The sequence below is a fragment of the Solenopsis invicta genome, chromosome 4 (assembly GCF_016802725.1).
Source record: "Solenopsis invicta isolate M01_SB chromosome 4, UNIL_Sinv_3.0, whole genome shotgun sequence".
Taxonomy (NCBI): domain Eukaryota; kingdom Metazoa; phylum Arthropoda; class Insecta; order Hymenoptera; family Formicidae; genus Solenopsis; species Solenopsis invicta.
The window spans coordinates 20,917,921-20,940,466 of NC_052667.1; the positions used below are offsets into that span (position 1 = coordinate 20,917,921).

Below are 22,546 nucleotides of genomic sequence, written 5' to 3' on the forward strand. Positions count from 1 at the left end.
AACGTCGACTAAGCTTTCTCAACCATGATTCGTACGACACTTGTATCTTACAAGCCATAGTCGCCGGCAGCAAGTCACTTAAAGGAGACGCACTTTCTGGGGTGCTTTTGTCAACCCGCGACATGCTCACAAATCGTGGTTGATCCAGCTGATCGGCCGGTTAGACGCTAAGTTCAATGAGACGTGGTCTCATTGAACCGATAACGTGACGAGAAGTCAGAGTACACATCGTAACGGTTTCCGATACCGAATCGTATCCTGTAATTGAACATGTGCCCATTCAAACGCAAAAATTATTTTACACGAATAACAATGTCTTTTACACTTATCACGAAAAGTTGAAATTCTCTCTATCTGAAATAGTGCATTGCATCAATACTCGAAATCTCGAAATTTATTGTTGTCACTTTTCCAATGTGCTGATTGGTTCTTATTGAGCGCTTACTTCGTAAATGACAGCCGTTCGCAAGGATCGCGTATTTTGATTATTTGTGTTGAAGGTTTAAAAATGTAATATTTAATTTGTTATTTGTATGAAATTATGTAATATAAGTCTTGTAACGCGCGCCACGCGCGCACCTATTTTGTCTAGTTGAAATAAAAAATACAGAACTCTTCGTTATTTTTATAAGGAACTCTGAAACTATGAAAAGCGCCACTGAAACACTATGTACTTTTTTTATATTAACAAAATATCGTGCCAACTTTGCAGATCCCCTGACCCTCATATCTTTTTCAGGGGTCTGCATGCAAAATACTATGTATGTGCTGCTGTAATTTTCACAAATAATCTCTAAACACTCAGAAAAAAAACGTTTTGCTAATGTAGGTAGATTTTTAGATATCATAACAAAAATTTATCGTTATTTTTTGTAACTGCTAAAATATAAAATTTATAGCAGTCATAATTAACAATGCCTTACAGAAAATTTAGATCTTGTTGCCAATTATAGAGTCAAATTTTATATACAAGTATGATTGGTCTTAACATGAATAGACGCCACAGAAAAATTTTCTTTCTAAATTTTACAACCTTAGTTCATTTTTATCTACCTTAGTTAATTTTTTGCAGCCAAAAAATTGTGGCCGTACGTGTAAAACCAATTTTTTTTAGCAAATAATCTTTTATTTATAATTAGAATTAGTAATAATTACAGTCGATTTATTCATTTAGCGCATTTAACAAATCAACCACGCTCTAGAAATTTACCTTTAATGCACGTTTCGTATGATCTAATATGTAAATTGCTTCTACAGTTAATTCCAGTTTCAGATAAAGATCTAGTTAATGATAAATTCGGAAAAACCGCAGTAATTGAACGTTGCTGCACCTCAGTCGCTCAGTAAAGAATGCATCGATAAATCATAAGAAAGTGAATCGCCGTCCGGTTATTTCGTCTCGTTCATCAATGCGTTACGGTTTTCGCCGCGACGTTAATTATGTAATTCAGAAGAATTACGCTAGGCCAGTGGGGTTTCCGTTTTAAGACAGTCCACCGTTCCCACCGAGACGCTATGATGAAACTCTGACCGCGCGTCGTAAGAAGAAGCGCATCGCCCGTAAACGAAGATCGAAGCGCGAAATTATCGGAAGGAAATTTTCACCATAAACCTCCGCTGTAAACCGCGAACGCACTTGCGATCCCACTTATCCCCGGTATGGTGAATGGAGCTACTGCTCGTTACATCAATTACGGCATCTTCTTTTACTCTCGAGAACGTTGTACGCTCTCGAAACGTAGTTTCGTTGTTGCGTCCCGTTCGAAAGGAAACTCAGTAAACCGCGAGTGAAAAAATTCAGTAAATGATTTGCCGCGTCGTACCATATATCTATGTAGATATACGGTGTCGGATAACACTTTCCTTCGACCACGGTGTTCGCGAGATAGCCTTTCTTACTCTACTCTAAGTTCTATTATACTTTGTACCGAATGATGCCGACTCGTTTGCCTCGATTTAAAGATTCCACAGTAATTTTAAGCTGAACTTTTCCCAGCAAAAAATCTATTAAATCTTCATTGCGATTCCTTCTGGGCGAGTCCTTGCAATCTAGTTCACCAACTCTTTCTACAAGAATCGTAACTCCAGGGCCGACCGAGATAACACACTACGAGAGTCTAGCGTGAGATTAAAATATGCGAATGTGCATGACTGTTGCATGCGGGAGATTTTTGCACACGCAAGACAGTTGCACGAACGACGCTTCGAGCGATAGTCTAATTTGAGTGCGAGGTGACTACACGATCTAGCGAGACTCGCGAACACGCGAGAACCTTCCACCATGCGGAACCGCGGGAGCCTGTTTAATATTTCCTATCTCGATTTTCGACTTTTGTCCATTACGCTCGATATCGGACACGTACGTTTATCCAGTGCAAACGTGAGCGCAATATTTTTCTCATGTCACGTTGGGAAACGTGCAACGACCGCCTCAGCACAAAAGAATTAGAAGAGCCGGTAAAATGGAGACTGTCAGCATTATTCAGTAATTTGTAATATTCCGTAAAAACACATGAAATAAATCATAATTAAAGAAAAGACAGGATACAGTTAATCCTAAAGAGGTATTACGCAGTCGCGATTGTTTTTACAATTCCCGTAACGTACGGGATCTTCTAATGCACGTTCCCGTATCTTTAGCGAGTACCATATGTGCCTCTTTCTCGCGAGTTATTGTGGACTTATGAAAGGCATTGTCCTTAACGTGTGCTGATGAGAACCGTCGCGCGTGTTCTTAATTTTCCTTTTAATTAAAAAGGTATAAATAAAAAATGAGCTCTCGCTATTCCGCTTGACTCGATGAAATACGTGTGTGAATCCTGTTCTTACTCTTATTAGTCTCTCAAGTTTAGTATCTCGCTTCCACTTTTCCTCAAACGCTTATCGCACTATCGTTTACAAAAATATCAGAATTTATGCATAGATGTACCCGAGTGTGGCCGTAGTGTGTTGAACCTTGGTCTATGTGTCGCTAAACTCAAATGACTGTACGGCTTAGTCATTCCTGCGGGAGCACGCAATGTGTCGGATGAGAGGCGGCGGCAGAGTCCTATTCTAAGCGCAGGATGAATCTCAAGAGCCGCGACTACGCGCCGCGAGATCATGCGAAGCCGATAACATTGTCTCCCTTCGTTCGGTATTTTATTCACGCTGGCGCACGGCCTTATTACACGCACGATGTATCGACGGCGCATTAGCATAAGACCTCACAGAGCCGCCCGCGCACTATCGATCGCGCTGGTCCACACGAGATTCTTCCGGCGTCTCCGCACGAGAGAGGATGGCGTCCCCGTTAAGCTTCTGTCCGTATTCTGCTGAATTTCCAACCCCCTCCTATACCGATAATCACTCAAGAACCGCCCCGGGGGGATATCGGAGATTAGCATATTGCACGCCGTTGTCGAAAAGTTCAGCGAGCGTACTGTCACTCGTCGAACACGTAAAATATGTAAGGTACACTAACTTCACGAAAGCACGGTATTAATTATATTACACTGTGTAAATATAAATCAGTAGATGATCAGAATTAATCACTGATTTTCAGTGAATAATTCTGATCATCGGTTTAAAATGTGCCACTGCATTGATGATTGTCTGAATTAAAAAAATCAATTAATTTATTGTATGTTTATTAATTATTGTGTATTTATTAGTATTTATGAGTGAATTAATACTAATCAATAAGAATTTTCAACTCGATTTTCAATGATTATCAATAACTTTTCATTAATTTTTAGATCAAGATAATCATTGATTTATCAGTCACTGATTAGCCACCCAGCCATTGATTCAAATTCAGAGAGCATATATTTGAGAAGTTATTAAATCAGAATCAAAGTTTTGTTTCATCGCGATCTTTCTCAAGTTATTTCCAAGATTTAGGAGTAACTAACAATGAGAAAAGTTTAATTAAGAAAAGTTTAGCTTTAATTGAAGCAACTTTCAAATGTTTAAAGTTAGCAGATTATACGAAAATACGTGTTTAAAAAAGTCATTTGTCATCATGTATGCGTTGAAAGGAGTTGCATAATCCGCAATAAAGTCAAGTTAGCAGATTATACGTCGCGAGTTTCGTGATGAAAATTGTCTCGTGCATTTCGTGATATTTCAGTAAAGAAATTGCTGTTTTAAAGTCAGTAAGGACCATTATAAATGATAGCAGTTAAGACCTTGGCTTATGAATATGATGATTTCTCTAACGGATAGATCTCATAAGATGCGACTGCTTACGCATTCCTTCGCGATTTAACAATTTACGATCTGTCCAATTACATGCGCATTTTAATTGAAATATTAAATAATAGTATTGCAGATAATTTTTATTACAATATTCTCTTTTGTTTTTAGGCAAGAACAATGACACGCTGGTTGTGGTGTTTGCTATGCGTGATTTTACATCTTCGATACGCCCAGTCTAAAGTTGGTAAGTAATTATTGCAATCAATTGCATTGTTTCTTTTATTGTAATTATTGTAACCAATTGCAACGTTTCCCTTCTTGTTACTAAAATTTTTTTCGCAAACGCGCGTAAAATACCATCTCGACCCGCGATGAATCACGTTTCTTCATCTCACGTTAAGCTATCGCTTTAAAATGCCGCGAGAACCGCACCTATATCTCTCGTCCACAGGCAACGAGAATTTTTTAAATTTGCAATCTGAAGTATTTCTCACAAATGATCAAAAATCAAATATTTTGTTCCCTTCTAATTAATTTTTAATTAATATCAATCGCAAAATTAGTTTTATTATTTAAAGAAATTTACCTTTGATAAAATTACGGAAGTATCTATAGTTTGCAGATTACAATTGGATTCAATAGCTTAAAAAAATTATGCGATAAATTACCTCGAAAGATCACGCCGAGTTTAACTCAACATTAGGACCGCAAGGGGTTAATGACGTAACTGAAAATTGTTTCTAAAAGTTCTGCAAAGAATAGTCGGCCCGAAGAAACGAACGTTCCCTCGACCGACGGGCGAACGAACGGAATAAAATGAAGTAACGACTAGCGCGTAAAAGTCAATCACGGTCGGATCGTGTGGCTTCCCACACGCGTAAATCTATCCCAGCTGATTGCCAATTACTTATGTCACGGTTGATGGTGCAAGCTCTGTTTTATCGTTGTCGTCGGGCATAAACGCGCGCGCGGATCGACGGCACGTGCGGAGGTGTGAGCTCTACCTCGACGGCTTTTACTGTTGCACCGCGGAGCGATCTACATCTCATATATCGATACGTCGAATCGCGAGCCCGCATTATTCATGCCTCTCAACTGCGTTTGATTTACCGCTGTTACGTAATTAGGCTTTAATCATCCGCACGTTTCATGTGTGCTCGACGCAACTCTCGTTTGTTCCGCGCAGACTTTCCTCTCCTTGTTTTTTTTTCCTTTTTTACTTTACGATCGAAAGAAGAATATTAAATGCAAGCTTTACGGAGATCCACGAGGAATCGATAAACCCGATGTAAGCCGTGGCGAGCGCAACGAACGGCCGCATATGTAGATAGAGAGTAGAGAGAAGGTATACACGCGAGAGAGAGAATGGTGTGCAGACGGCTTAGCGGGATAAAACGTACATTCCGACGCGATAATTCGCGTTGCCTGTGGACGAGAGATATAGGCGCGGTTCTCGCGGCATTTTAAAGCGATGGTTTAACGTTGAGATGAAGAAACGTGATTCATAGCGGGCCGAGGTGGTATTTTACGCGTGTTTGCGAAAAACATACCTGTTAATTAGCGAACAGCTGCTTCCTGCATTGTCTTATACGAAAGAGAGATACGTCTGTCCGTATTCGAATAATAGATCTATTTTCATTTAACTATACCACTTACATCACCCGCGTAAAACGTAATGGTCGTTTATCCGCGCTTTAAATAATATTTTATTCCAGATGTTGCGTTTTACCGTCCTATATCAATATGAGAACCAGCTGTTGACTTCCATTTTAGTTTACGTGTTACAGATTGTTCCCCTTTATGTAAGGCGATATACACGTACGCGGCTACGAGGAAATCCAGATGGTACGAAACTTTTTTCCGATACGTGCGCGCACAGCAAAGTACAATTTTCCCCGTAATAGATTTGGTGTTGAAAAGGAGGAAAAAGTTTCCGGCGGGGGCACCGTCTGTGACTTTCCGTATCGATTCCCACGACACCGAACTTGATCGTATATCCACTGGTTGCTTTATAACCAACTATCGTCGTTAATGGCACGCTGCCAGATTCCAGAAGATATTTTTATGTCAGCGCGTATTACGTTCGTGATTTAGCAATTGTCTGCAGAAGTTCTGGCTAGACAATGCATTGAATTCAGTTCGAGAGTCGATAAAAAAATCAACGTATTATAAATTATAAAGATACGTCGCTGAAAAATTATGCGAGATCCTAAACTACGTCGAGGACTTTTTTTTACGATTGCACGCCGATCAATGGGTCAAGTAATAACTCAGATTCTATGTAGAACAGTTCAGATGCGTTTATTCGCGCGCACATAGAAAATATGGGTCGCGATCGACATGGGGTCTTTCGTTCTCCCACAGTATGCACTTTCTAATGCCGCGATCACTTTCTATGCGGGAAGAAATGATCGGAGTTCACCGGTAGTGGCCTGCTGTCATGAAAGATTTACGCGGGGGGACTTTACGAGGGCTCGGCAGGGAATGTTGCGCGTGACTGGCCGGACGATGACGAATGTTCGTGTGTAAATTGCGCGATTTCGCAATGTGACGAATGACAACATGCGAGAATGTGCGATATTGAGCGAAAAGATCGTGTGAAACTGTATTATCTATCCAAACTTTGGATTTCAATTACGTTGATTAATTTCAACTAATATAAATGCAATTTAATTTGCAAATAATGAATGAGATTAAAGCTGATATGAATATTATAAATATTTTAATATAATTAATATATAAAATTGATATGTACTCTGAGTTAATTTATATAAAAATTAGATGTTCTCTTCCACGACAAAATATTTATATATTGCATTGCTTTCATTTTGTATTAAATACAGTATGAAATTAAGCTATAGATATAAATAGACCAGTAATGAAAAATTATATTAAAATTGACCTATTATAAATAAATGAAATTGATAATTATTTATATATTATTTTTAAATAAATTAATTTCAATATGTTACACAATTGTGAAGTGCTATTTTCTATTCTTCTTTTATTTAAAATTTTATCTATATATTTCTGACTAAACTTCTGATTGAAAACTTTTCTAAACTGAGAAAGATTGTTACTGTATGTTTCATCGTACAGTAATTTCAAAATTCGCTAATTAGAATTCAAACTTTGTCAATCTTTGCCATTTCAGACCAAATTGGACTAATCTTTCACTTTATCATTCTGACTTTTAGCCAGACTACGTCAGAAAAAAGAAAGACGCTTTTTGTTGCCGATTTTATTACCGGTAAATAAGCGTTAAAATATACGCTCCTTTCATGCGCAAAATAATGTCATAAAAGAACCATTATGTTTGACTGAATATGGATTCGTAATAGCACATGCTAGAGTAACTCGCGTTTTTTCTTTAAAGCATAATATAATTTAAAAAAATATATCTGTTAACAAATATAATAAATATATGCAAGCTTGAAAATGATTGCGCGCGTGTGTGTGTGTGTGTGTGTGTGTGTGTGTGTATATATATATATATACCGCTTTTTAATTAAAAAAGATTCAGACATATTTTATGAGTTAAAAATTTTGTGCCAAATTTTACAATATAATCGAAAAAATTTAATAAGGTTCTTTAATAGAAATTTTAATATAGCATTTAGAACTAAATCAATAAAAATTGTTACACACAAAGCTATGATCCATATTTGTATTTTTGTCGATTCAATTTCACTTTAATTACATGAAAAATTGCTTTCTCACTCACCCACTGAGTAGTGACACGCTGAAAGCGCAACAGTGGAGTTATCTGCAACGTTAATTACGATGATTCTGCAATGCACAAATATAAGTATACATTAAAACTGCATTCTAATTATTATATTAAAAACTAATTATTAGATGTATTAAAATTCTTATATATTTCTTATATTATGAAAATAATTATAGAATTTGGGAAAAAATCTTTGTAAGAATTTTCATAAACTTTATAAACTTTTGTAAATAAAATTTTATAAAACTTTTCTTTTATATAATTGTTATTTTTTTAAATCATCTAAATAAAACAATTCAAACAAATAGAAATTAATTATATGCAAACAATAATTAATTCTTACCGCAAAGTTGCTCCACCGATGCCTGATGCCTCTCCTAGGCCTCCTCCTCCTCTCAGGTTTGTCCAGTTTCATAAGATCTTCCCAACACATCCCACGTCGTTATTTTCTGAAATATTTAAATAAATAATTTGATTAGAGACAAGGAAAGAAAGAAATGCAGAATTAAAATATTGTTCTAAAAAAGAAAAATAAAAAGTATTGTCTACAAGTGTTAAAGTTAATTTTTTTTACATTTATCTCCTAATAAGAGTTAAATTAATATAATTTCAAACATACTAATAAAAAATATAACAATAATAATAAAATTTCTTTGGAGTGTTGTCAACGTCCCACTTACCTACAAGTTAAATAATAGTTACATGTGTACATACACCTAATGTTTATTTAACCCTGCTTTATTCGCATGGTTTTTCTTGACATATGTTATTCCATGTCATGTTTCTGATACCCCAATGTTGTGTTTTCATTGTTTTTTCATTGATTTACAAGTCAAGATTGATACTACACTATAGTCTTTACATAGAGATAAGTAAGATAAATTAGTAAGGCGAATTTTGTAGCGTATCAGTAAAGCTGGGATGTCCTGGATACTCCGCACGAGTAAAGCAGGATTAATCTGCATGCTTATGAAAGAATGTGTATTAATTTTTAAGTTATAGTTAACCTAACCTAACCTTTTGGTTATCGTACATTATGAAAACGGGCCGTACCTGCAAAGTATGCTCGTTACAATAAAGTGCGCGTTAATCACCAGATTATAACAATTATGCGGCACTTTACACGATATTCTCGACGTTAATCGCACGCGATGCATACTTGATTAAGCTACAGCCGGGAAATAGGATGTAAACACACGAAATTACGCCACGTTCGACATCCTCAACATCACGTAAATAAAGTGAACGACCATTACGGAGCACAAAGGTGGCGAAGAGAATTCACAGTATATGTGTAAATCGCGCGGACAACTTCACGCCTCGAAATTGAAGCGGCGAGGATATACCTGTTGCTCCCGACTTCACGCTCCTAACCTCGCTCATATTTCCCGCGTTTTTCGGACAATAAATAATTCACGCTTCCTTTTTACGGCGGCTACTACTTCGCATTTATGACGCAATTTGAATACGCAAGTTGAAATTACGGACAGAACATTCGCGATACTTGCAATATCAAAACATACACGATCGTCCCTTGCCCGACCGTTCGGTTCAGTCGACCAGACTTTTTGGCCGTATGTGTCTCGCGTTTGAACACACCAACAAACGTACGAACACCGAGTATGCATTGCGCGACAGCTAAATATTGTATGTAAGCAATAAATGTGGGTGAACGTAGGCTTTGTTTACGTATAATTATAAGCGACGCCACGCCATTCGACTGTACCGCAGTCGATCCGTCCCGCGTCCATCCGGTCCGCCATGTTTTGCCAGTGATGTGCAGTTAAGTTGGTACGTATTAACGCGCGGACCGCGGACCGCGGACCACGCGCGCCAAGAGCGACGCGACGCACTCCGAATGGCAAATAATTCACGCTCCCTTTTTTACAGCGCGGCGATTGCTACTTTGCACTTACAACACAATTTAAACACGCGAGTTGAAACTACGGATAGAACATTCGCGATACTTGCGATATCCGAGTATATACGATTGTCGCTTGGCCGACCGTTCGGTCCCTCTTCCACCCGACTTTTCGGCCACATATATCTCGCGTTCTAACACACGGTCAAACGTACGAACACGAATCCGTATTACGCGACAGCTAAGTATTGTATGTAAACAAGAAATGTGGGTGAACGTAGGCTTTGATTATGTATAATTACTAGCGAGTCGCGACGCCACGCCACCGTGCCGCAGTCGATCCGTCTCAATCGTCCCGTTTCCGCCCGGTCCGCCGTGTCTGCCAGTGATGTGCAATTGGCAATTAAGTTGGTATGAATCACTCGCGGACAACTTTGCGCGCGAATGCAAAAGCGATACGACGAGACGAGATTCCCAATTACACGCTAATACATCTTTCGCACTTCGGACGATAAATAATTCACGCTCTTTACGACGATTGCCAATTTGCATTATGACATAGAGATCAATATATGCAGGGTAACTTTGATATTTACGCCGCAGAAGTCGAAAAAAATAGAAGGAATTAAGTAGTAAGCAATAATTTTTGTTCGCTCTCTATTACGTGTCTTTAGATATTATTAGTATTGTGTTATGATTTCAGTCTTTTACTGTTCATATTAACGAAATCATAATGAGTTGAATCAATTTGTTAACGTTATGAACAGCGCAATGATGTATTATAACTTATGTAAAATTATTTCTCTGTCTCTTTACAATGTATAACTTATATACACACATCTAGATATTTATCTTTACCCTCTTGATATTTTACTACATTAATATTTAAAATAATAATTTATAATAAAATTGTATCATAGTAAAACTATAAACATAAAGTTATTAATACCAACATTATAGTAGTAATAACTACAAAAATGGGACTATTAACCATGCAATTATAGTCACAAATAATCAAACACTTTTTTCTCATAAATTGTATCAATATAAAAGTTCATATTAGTATAATTTATTTATTCTAATTATTATATAAAAATGCAAATGTAAGATTATATATCTAATAATTAATATTGTTTTCTAATAATACAAATTTACATTCGAATATACAATAATATAATTCTCTTTTCCCTTATTTTAAATTAATTTTGAAGAATAGGTCTATTATCTCTAAGCTTTATTGTGTAAATTTGTTAATTACAATAAATGATTAGTTTCGTCCGATTGAACGTATTGAAGCTTAGCTAGAGATATCATTATTGAATCCTAATGGACATACAGCATTCGATACCAAAAGTCATTTTATTTTATTGCATTAAAATTATTTAAATTATATAATTGTATCTTTTTTCAGAATTTAAAAAGTTTAAGCAGAAGTAAGAATAATAAGAGTAATAATAAATTCATTTCCATAATTTTCTTCGATCAATTTAAAGATTTCTCAAGTGAATATTAGATTTATTAATTTTTTTAAATGAAAATAATTACATAACGAATCAATAAAAAATTTTATTAAAATTATTTTGCTTTAAAAAGATACAGTATTGTTTGTCAAAAGTCGAAGAGAGTATTGGTAACACAAAGACAAGAATAACGTGAAATAAATGATATCAAGTTACAGTGCGTGTACGACATAATGAGAGACAATATTTTATTTTCAACTCTTGTAATGCAACTCTTAAATTATTATAATGTCGTAATGTCGCGCTTTCGTTTAGCTTAATTGCCGTGACAAGGATATTAAGTCAGGAAAGAGTGGGAGAGGCATTTAAAACGCAGGAGACTATCATGTTGTGCTGCAAATCATTTTGCATCGTAACGAACCCACGTATGCATCGGTAATGGCAGCATGTCAGTAATTAGGCTCTCGTGTTCGTTAACGTGCAATTCGATTAATTCATCCGGTTTGCGAGACCCCGCGACAAAAATCGGTTGTCGACCGGTCTCTTGCGTAACAGCTGGCGCACTCGAGGGATCTTCCCTTCTGACGCGAACATTTTGCGCGTCACGTTTCCGGGCACGCGGATTTCTCGCACCTGTTTGAGAGAGAGAGAGAAAGAGAGAGAGAACGTGTTGGTGAGTTCTGAGAATTAATGATACGCGGAAATTACGCATTAGTTGCGTACTGATCTCGATAGGGTGTTATAATTGCAGTCATGCGGATGAAAAGTGATTTCATCTGCGAGTAAGGACTGCGAAATTTTCAAGAAAAGTCGCGGAGAGCGATTCCAGTGCTTAATTTAAAATTTAATTGTACGTCTTTCCTTTTTTACGCTTTTTATTTTTTAACGTTAAATATGTCTCGTTAAATTAAACGTCGCATTAAAATTTCTTGTGATTAAAATTTATCGAGAAAAAAAAATTAAAAACAAGAATCTATTTGCACCTGCAAACGTAGTTCAGTGAAACTGTTCATTGTACGAGCGGCAATCAATTACTTCACGCCTTTTTATCGCTCAGTTTTACCAGCACGCAAACGAAATTAGAGCACTCGATTCGTACACGCCACGGGAAATGCGATATAGCATTCCTATCGCAGAAATATAGTCGTAACGGTTCGCTTTATTACTCGATTGATTGCCCTTAATAGTTGAATGAACTATAAATGTTTCAAAGTCCGACAACGTGAAAAACGGTTCATATATTTACTATACAAATAATTACGCACGTTATTATAAGTAACAGATGTCATTGGAGTCATTATTATCTTTGAACAGTTATTAGGTCACTGTGTTTCAGTCTCTATACACACACTTTTTATTTATATTGTAACCACAATATAAATCTCTCGTTGAGTCGTAAAGTAAAATCTTAGTATCTCACGCGAATTGTAACAAAGAATATTGATAAGCAGTAATTACAGTGGAAGCTTTGAAAGACTTTCGATGAAAATAACATTATATACTTTTTACACGAGAATTATAATTTTGCATGAAATTGCAGTGCTGTCGTTTTTTATCGAGCTTAATTAAATTGAAGTTAATTAATTATAATTTTGTTATGACAAATATAAAATGAATAACATAATAGTTGACAGCTCGCAGTTTAATTAAGCATTGCACATAATATGAATAAGCTAAATAAATCTAATATTAATCTCTCTATAATCCTTGTATATTTCAGGTTTGTGCGAGGTGGAAGGGGGACAATCGAATATTATCCTCGATATCGAAGAGAGCAGAGGAGATGGTGAGTGTGATGTTCAATTATTTAAATGTATCATGCACTAAATATTAACATTAATTAATTCTATACGACCTCCTATGAAAGCATTGATTTTTAGAAAAATGTGCGAATTTAATAACTTGCAACTCATAAATAAAAGCCATGTCAAATATATATATATATATATATAGTTCATAAATATTTCTCCGGTCTCACAATTTTTTGCGTCTTCCTATTATTATTTTATTGTTTTATTCAGTTATTCAATAACTCTTTCAACTTTTTTATATCAGCGCTTGTTCTATAACATAATGAAACATACATGTATCTTTTTTATCACGGGAAAAGTTTTGTGCTGATTTCTACACTTGAGCGTCTATTATTCTCTTCTATCTGAATCGTTACAATTTTCCACATTGCGAGCCTCGCTCGCCGCGGTCTCATTCAACTTCAGATTTGGTCCACATCGCACTGGTTGTGCTAAATACGTTTCGATAAGGCAAGTTCTCGAGTTTCGCAAATAGATTATTCCCCGAATCGCCCGGATTCGATTTTCAGATCGTGTCACAATTCCAGCATCTTATTACGCGAAAATTACGTTTTAGCGGATCGATCGAACTGACTGATAACTATTGAAATCGAGTCGAATCAACGCGTCAGTTCCCGGTATTTTCAAGAAAATTATCTTGCGCGTTCTGAAGATCTGAACGACTATTTCACTCGCTTTCTCCGAACTCCGGCGTATACATAATGCACGATGACTTTGTCAACGGTGACTTTATTTTGACGAAGAAATGGCTTCGTTATTGTACTCTGAGTGAATGAATAATAAAATCACTCTGTCTCCGCATAATGCATTAAATCTTGAAATGATTGTCATTCCGTGAAAAAAGATTAGAAAGGATAAAGATGAATTGAATTCAATCTCCATCTGTTACCTGGATTTATTACATTCATATCAGTTAATTTAAACTGTTCTTTAAAAGCTAATGCAGCCAGCATTTCTGTCGCTCTTTACGTTTTTGTATGCGTAAATAAAAATAGAACGGGGAAACTCTTACAACATATTAAAATTAAGATTTGTGAAAGCGAGTTTAATTTAGCAGGAAAATCTTGAGATTCGAAGTTATAAAAGCAATGTGTTAAATTTGATTCAAGAGACGATGTCTAATGTAGTAATAGAAAGCTTAATTAGTTTCGTCAAAGAAATGTAATTACAACGATAGAAAATGATGACGAAAATTAGAGAAAAAGAATATTCAAGAAGTGGAACAGTCAATACATTGCAATTAAATTGTATTGGCTTTTATTAATGAGATACTGCCTGAGATCGACATTGGTCCGCCAAGATAGCATTCATTAAAGAAAATGAAGATAAGGTTGATCTTTACTCGAGAGAGGGAAGTTGCAGTATACAAGTAATAAAACAATTTCCTTGAAAAGGCTATTCATCATTATCTCTCATGACTCTGATTTATTAGTAACCTCTTTTGTGTCTTTCGATAAGATCCGTCAATTAAAAATTTTTATTTTCGCTCTTTTTTTAATAATTTTATTTCGTTAGTAGGTAAAATTTAAAGATTGCAACTATTAATACAACGTATTATTGTTCGCTTGATGTCTCAAACGACCAAGAATATATTGCCGCGCCGGAGTTTTCGTATATTTCCAGTTTATTGAAAATTCCATTTACGCTGTCCCAGATGTAAGATAAATCGATGTGCACGATGGTAATCGGCTAACGCCGTCTATCCTTTTTCAGCGATCGATCAGAAGACCGTGCCGGAAGAGCTTCCGGTGTCCGGTGATCCCTACAACGAGACTGTGCTGGAGCTTATCTTCCCTGGAAGGAAGATCCCTCTTTTCAAACTGAACGGCAAGAAGCTGCAGCTTCTCGAGCCACTGGACAGAGACAACGAAAATCTCTCGCATGTAGTTTTCCAGGTAGGAGATCTTAATCTCTCGCAAGATTGCGGAACCTGATTCATTTAAGCTGTGGAAAAATATTCGCCGTAATAGACGTTGCGGTTTCGTAAGGCTCGAAAGTGGAGCAGATGTACATTAAAAAATTGTTGCACGCATTATTCTAACGGGAATGTTACATTTTCTCCATGCATATATTATATTTTCTTACGCTCCAATCCTCGAAGACTGAGATCACTCGTGGTGGTTCAGGTTTAATGCGCTTTCTCACATTTATAATTGCATCACAGTAATTTATAGATGCGTACAAGACGATTTATTGTGACGTTAATCCCCCTGAAGTTAAGCCATTGTTTCGCGACTGCTGAATTTGCATCTAAAAAATTGTTAGAATGCAGGAAGTTCAAATAGACAGAGGTTTACAGCGCGTGCGACTATCAGTCCACGCGCATATCTTCTTCCTTATGCATCTATCCGAGAAAGTTTACGAGCGACGCATCGACACAACGTGAACTGTAGAATATCATTTAACCGCTTTCTACCGATAAAGTCACCCGGGGGACCACCGCGAGACAAATTGCCACATTGAAAATCGCTAGCAACGGGAGTTCCGACAATAAATAACGAAGATGTGCCGAGAGAAACTCGTCACGCGTGGAAACTTCAGTCTGATTTGCGCTCTCCGATTATTGTCCTTTGCGAAAACTTGACGAAAGCCTTCGTTTCTCTACTCGTCTTTGCTTGATCGGAATTTTCACCGTCCTCGATATTGTCGATTGCATATCGCGAAAAAATGTAGATTAATGTATTGCATAAATGGAGTGCTCCTATTATGGAGATTTCCAAATGATAATACACATAACAAGGAATAATATGTAATAACAAAGATAAAAATAATACAGAGATAGAAGCAATTTATAGATCAAAATATATCATCATCATCATCATCATCATCATCATCTCTCAACTCAATTACAAATATTAGAAGACAAGTGAATAATAGCTTTCACTGCCGAGATGTCAATATTTCTTGAGTTATAATCTTTACGGGTGCAATAAAAAAAAAAATCGTATTGTTCGGTTCCTTTCAAGTGAATTTTTCTTTCACGTACTGCCCATTAAACGTCTAAACGTCTAATTCACCTCACGCGAGTGTCTGGCGCTTTTAAGACGGTGGCAGTTGCTATTTCCACGCAAAAAACTTCCTCCGCTTCTCGGAAGAGGATCTCTTGTCCGCCTGTAAAATGTTTTATTATTTTCTTCGCTGTTAACACGAGCTGCAAACTCACTGCAAAAGCGGAAGCTGGCAGCTTGTCAAGAATCCTTGAAGGAAGTTACAAAATCCACAACGGCTTTCTGCATCAGCTGTCAAACCGCACGGTCATTAGTACAGTTTTCAAATAGAAAGTATGATAAAACTCTTTCTCTCTCGCTAAAAACTAAGTTAATTTTTACGGAACATTTTTTCTTATACCTAATCATTACGTACGTACAGGAAGACATTTTTTTGTTTAAGGAGTAGTTAATTTCTTTTTAAAATAAACTCTTGCATTAAATTATTAATATTTTTTTAAATACCTGCTAGTTTAAATATTCCTTATATACATATAAATTGAACAAAATTAATTTGCTCGCTGATCATTGCGCTTGCGATTCGCCATTCTCTACGTCGACTCGTTCGGCATCCGCGAAACTCTGTGCATGCACATTGTACCTTATGACACTATCGTGTGAGGAATGTGAAAGGTCTAGAGTACCGCATCGAACATTTCAAGAGCCCGTGCTGATCAAACGAATGGATAAGATCTAATGAGACCGAGAAGTGCAGATAGAGATAAGTTCAATTGAAACTGAAATGCGAAGCGCATTTCGATTGATTTATAGAAACCTATGTGAATAGTAATTAAATTGATCGAAATAAAGCAATCTGAGCAAAACTAATTAATTATTGCTTCACTTAATCGCTTCAGAAATTTATTTTTACATCGTACCGCTCTTAATCAAAAATCGACGTTTAATAAAACAGATTACCTAGTTTGCAATTTGTACAGAAATTTGATGTAGTCATTGATCGTTTTACCATATTTTATCGCAGCCACATTTTTATATTTATTAATGTCTCTTAAATTCTTTAACATATTCTATTAAAGTCCCTTTTATGAAACTTTAGTGATACTTAGGGGCGTTTAGTGTTAAGTAGCGGCTAAGATGTAGTCAAATTTTTATGTTCGCTCTCCGACATGAATACTCATTCGTTTTTCAGTTGAGCTGCACGGTGAAGTCGACCAACAAGAAGCGAACGATCCCGGTGATCGTGAGAGTGTCCGACATCAACGATAACGCGCCGAAATTCATTAACACGCCGTATGAAACCACTGTGCCGGAGGTAAGAGTCTAAAGCACCTTCTTTCCCGTAAAGGAAGGTTGAGTTTCCATTTTCATCTCGTAATCGAGTATACTTGCGCAACCGTAAAAACCGCTTGCTCATCTCCCGAGTTGCGTAATTAGCTTCAATCAATAGTTCTTCTGTCGACACCGCGTTCCTCACGTTGCAATAAAACGGATGAGGCCGCGGGGCCGGAGTGGGTGGAAAATGCGTTTTGTATTAAGAAAATAATAGAACATCAAGCGTGAAAATGCGAGCATAACACGGTAATTCACGGTATGCGCCGGTGCTGGAGTAAATTTATACCTATAATGAGTCGCGCTACGTTGTACGGTATGCACGCGCAGCTAGAAATTTATACTTATAATGGGCTGCGTGTTGTATAATTATGCGTCTAAATATGATGGACGGATAAGAGGCTATGCAGTTAACGCTGTATGCGAAAGTTCGATAATTATATTCCGGCGGGATGAGCGTTAATTGAGTAGAACGATGCAGGAAATACGGACGAACATTGCTGTTGGGAGTACCATGGGACTGCGTCGAAAAATAATAGCGTTCGCGACGCTGGAAGTTTAGAACCGCGCTGTCGACAATGATCGTTTTCTCCACGCATCACGATCGTCGGTCGGTTCCCTCGCGATCGCGCGATGCGTCGCCAATGTTGCGACTTTCGTCGAGCCGGACGTTTTCCACGAGCGTGACGGAATTTTTACGGAAATTAAAAGTGTGCCGAATGCGAGTCATCGACGCGAGTGTGGGATGCTCTATTATCCCGCTCTATCGTCGAGTCAGCGCGCGTCTTCGAAGAAAGTAGATTCGTCACGTCGCTAAGTGGACGAGAATTATTGGAGAACGCAGCGCGGCGGGAACATCGATGGTCGTTGATGGTCCTCAGAGCATCGAACGCCGCGACAATATTTTCTCTCTTTTGCATCTGCGATCCGGGAATGACGCGCGTGTTGTGCCGGAGGCATTTCGACTGGCATATTGAATAAATCTAAAAGGATAATCGAACGCGAGGAGAATAAGTCGTGCCAAGTTCTTTCTAAAAATTATATCTTCGTGTAGACTTTCGATTCTCAATCTCGATCTTCTTTTCATTCAGTTAAATGGAGTATAAGTTGTTTATTCAGAATTTATATGATGCGCTGAGACAATTACGCAAGGATAATCCCGACTGGTTCCGAATTATCGTCTAATTAACGGAGCTTTTGTATTAGTTCTTAGCGTGGAAGCTGAAATATATACTCGGCGAGAGTGCAACCTTTGACCCACCTGCCGTGCATAATTGCGGGATCGCGGGAGTTGCTCGTGGAAGATCAAGATCGAGTTCGTCGGCTCGCGCTCTCGAGCTAATTAATCCGCAGAGTGAGTTCGGGCAACCGGTATTGTCGCGAGAACACGCGAGAATAAGCGGCGATAATCGCTCACGGGATAACAAAATGATTGCAAACGCCGGAAACGGTCCACCTTCACTTTTTTACCAGCGCTCGTTTAACGCCATCAAAAAAGCTCGTGGAAATTAGCTACGTTGCTAAATAAATGAGGGACGACGACTTCCTTTCCATCGTAGACGTGGCTAACGACCAGGATTGTTTTGCTTGAATTGTTTCCGTGGGAACGTCATTATGCCTGGCTCATTTTTAATCTTGAAGACTTGCTAATTAAAACCGCGTCTTTACAGTACTACGTGAATATATGCCGTTAACTGTCGTCGTTACGCTTATGTGTTTCTTACGTTATGTTTACTGCAGTTGAAGTCAAGGTTTTTAATTTTTGAAATTATGTATTATAAGAAAAAGTTTTCATCTTTACACGGAAAGAACAATTTTATTAAAGCACCTAAAAATTTACTTAAATACTGATCTGAAAGTAATTTTCTTGGACTATCGAAATATATTTGTAAGAAGCTGATTGTTAGAATATCAAAATTATGAGCAATGTTTTTTGCAATATTGCTCAATATGCTAAAAATTTGACTACAGATACCGATCTGGAGATAATTTTCTTCGACTATCAAAATAATTATGTAGAACACTCAAATTGATTGCTAGAGCGTCTAAACTTTTCGCAGTACTGCTTGAATCACCTTCATAATTTTTTTGATAGTGAAATCTAGCTAAATTTCTAGATACTTCAGCAAAGTAGTTATTTCCCTGTAATTAATTTACGTAGCCGTTACCCGCAGGCAATTTCTGCCGTACGGAGCTCCACTTTGAAACGGCTCAAGTTCAGTATTTCGAAGGAGGTCCCTGATCCCGTTAGATAAGCAAAGGTGCAGCGAATATCGGCGCTAGGCGAGCAGGAGGAGCTGATCGCGCGCGCCGTGAACGAGAATATATGTTCCGGTCGCGCCGCACGGTAGTCGTCGACTTATCTCCACGGATTAATCGGAGACGTGCGCGGCTTTCGCCGGCGCAAAAAGCCGTTGAATTATTTTCGCGTAATCCCCAACGAGGTCTCGTACCCTCTATGTACTCCATGTGGATCCTCTCGCGCACGCACGCATCCGCGCGCGGACAACCTGCTTGGCCTGTACCGACTCGGCGCGGCGCGGCGCGGCGGCGTGTTTCTGGTCGAATTATTAATCCCGACGACCGTGCTCGCGTCTGACCCTGCCGGCCTTCAATTAACTAGCATCCCCCTGAAACCACGTAAAGCGCGTCGCATAAATTTAATCCCGCTCGATTCTCCGCCACGAGAACCGCGACGGAATATATATCGTTCTGCGATTTCTCATCGCAGCTGGAGGCGCGGAAGAAAAGCCACAATTTTCAGCACGCATTTCCTCTTTGGCGAAGGACGTGGGTAAATTATTATATCGAAAATAATTTCCACCTGTTCGTTTCGTTCGCAGCTCACTCCGGTCGGTTCGACGATCTTCAAGAATGTCGACGCGATCGACGCCGACGCCGGTGTCAATGGCATCGTCGAGTACTCGATCGCACCCGGTGACGGCAGCAGGATCGAGGGTGTTGGTCGCAATAGAATCACAACTGTCGACGGATACGGCTACTTCAGCATCAACCTGCCGCACCAGGGACAGGTCACGGTCAATCGAACGCTCGACTACGAGAGGACTCAACGTTATCTCGTCACCATCCTGGCATCGGTGAGTTTCGACCTTGGGCTAATCACGTTAATTGATCGTGGCTGTCGGAATTGCGAGTGAGTTCAAGTGGATCGGTGATGTTGACGTAGGCGTTGAAATAAAGACATAGATCTAGTGAAACTTAATTAACGCGACGGTTCTAAGGACGCGAAAGTAAAGTAAGTAGCTTTCTAAATGAGAATATCGTCTAATGCGATTAAAAAAAAAACAAAAATTATTGTAAGACTGTCTTGGACTTAAAAAGGTTTACGTAGAAATAGTATCGTAATTTATTTGAAATTAGTTATGATTATAATTTAGCTTTTTTAAACATCTTGTCTCTCTACAAGAGCAAAAAAATTGTTCAATTTTTCAAAAAGCTTTCTAATTTGTCAATCCAATGTTTTACGTAAAATTGTGTGAATCTAGTAAACTGTTGGCCATGTAGCACGTATACCAGTGCAATACATATCGGTCGAGTATGATAATCAAGCATAATGAGCTTGGTCAACGATACGCCGCGATTGCGCTACGCGACATCGAACTGTAAACCCGTACGACAACAGTGGAAAATTCTTATAAGCACGAATAACGAGGAACTAACGGTAATCACTTAACGATGTGCATTTCTAGTAAATTATTGTGTCGTCTTTCAAGATAGATCAGGTTCGGTTTGACAGACGTTGGCGTAACGAGCGTAATAATTTTCCACGAGGAAATAAGAAAATGTGATGAAAATAAGTCTACCTAAATAACAGCGTTCTTAATGCGGTTTTTGTTTTGGCAACGAAATTGCACGCGCATTACCATTGTTACAAAATTTTTTTTTTACTTTACAAAGAACTCTTGCATGTAACAAGAGATCTTGCAATGCTTAAATAATTCTTTCTTAAAAGAGAGAGAGAGAGAGAGAGAGAGAGAGAGAGAGAGAGAGAAATATTTCTATTGCAAATTGATCCGTAAACAAGACAGAGCTCCTTGGTATTGTCCAAGAACTTTAATGTATTGTACATATATATCGTATGTGTCATTGGTATTTACGTAACGTTTATACACCTGTTGCGAGCGATTCTCGACGTGCTGCTTTTTATTCGATCGTACGTGCACAACCAACATGCGGATATAATAAGCGCTCTACATCGACGATCTGGAGCATTTTTAACGCCGTCATTAAATCACAAAGTTCGCGAGAGCATCGATTTTGCATCAACCGTTTTGCATCTTGTTCCTCGTGTCGCGATTGCGATCGACAGACACGGTCGCGTGCTGGTGTAAGTTAATCGATTATAAATGCGCGTGTTTCCTTAATTTAATACGCCGCGGATGGTACGAGGTGAATCAACGAAAGGATGTGGGATGGTCAATGGTCAGGTCGTGTGGGTCGAGGGATGAGGACAGCACGAGGGACTGACCGATGAGTCACAACGGTGACTATCCGCGTGACGGAAAACCATATTTACATTAGCATATCGCGCTTCTTCTTCACACGACTTCTTGTTCCCTTGAGTGCTATTAGTCTGAACCTCGAGGGTCCTCTCAATCCAAAACGTAATCGGGACGCGCATTTCGCAAGTTCTTTTTTTATCTTCACACGAATTCCTTTTTTGTCCCGTCCCTTTTTTTTATCTTTTCGTGTTTATCTTAAGTAATGTACAAAATGTTGTCCAAAAAAGCACAAAATAATTTAAAGATATGTTATTTTAGAAAACCGTAATATGCGTTTTTTTTTCTTGGAAAAAAAATATAAAAAATTTGTACTTACGCGTGCATATTTTTTTATACCTTTTTAAAATAATCGTTATAATATTAAAAGTGTATGCATGTATATACACATTTTGAATTAATTCCGTAAATATGAATTTCGTTTGGGATCGACTAAAAGATTAAAAAAATATACAAAGGTTACATATGTACGTGAATTTATTTCATTGAGATTATCGCGATGCGATATGTACGCAGTACAATTTCAGCTATCCCGATTGCCTATTTGCTGCCCGAGAAACAAGGTCGATGAATGCTACGTATGGGAAGCGACATACATTAAAGCAATATTTCTGAATTCCTTCATTTGTATTATCCGCTGGAGAATATCTCACAGCGGTAATTCACACGCGAATGTACCGCAATAATTCCGAGAGGACTCCAGCATTC

At 37.9% G+C, this 22,546-nt stretch overlaps 1 protein-coding gene across 2 annotated transcripts in view; it reads left to right on the forward strand.

Annotated features, from left to right (window-relative positions):
• LOC105201464 (cadherin-99C) overlaps window positions 1–22,546 on the forward strand; it is a 115,946-nt gene that overhangs the window by 71,261 nt on the left and 22,139 nt on the right. For both annotated transcript variants that reach the window (XM_011169484.3, XM_039448041.1), the window contains exons 2-6: window positions 4,348–4,423; window positions 12,951–13,016; window positions 14,755–14,936; window positions 17,179–17,301; window positions 20,162–20,416. In XM_011169484.3, the coding sequence (XP_011167786.2) occupies window positions 4,348–4,423; window positions 12,951–13,016; window positions 14,755–14,936; window positions 17,179–17,301; window positions 20,162–20,416 (702 nt within the window). The remainder of the gene's footprint in view (window positions 1–4,347; window positions 4,424–12,950; window positions 13,017–14,754; window positions 14,937–17,178; window positions 17,302–20,161; window positions 20,417–22,546) is intronic.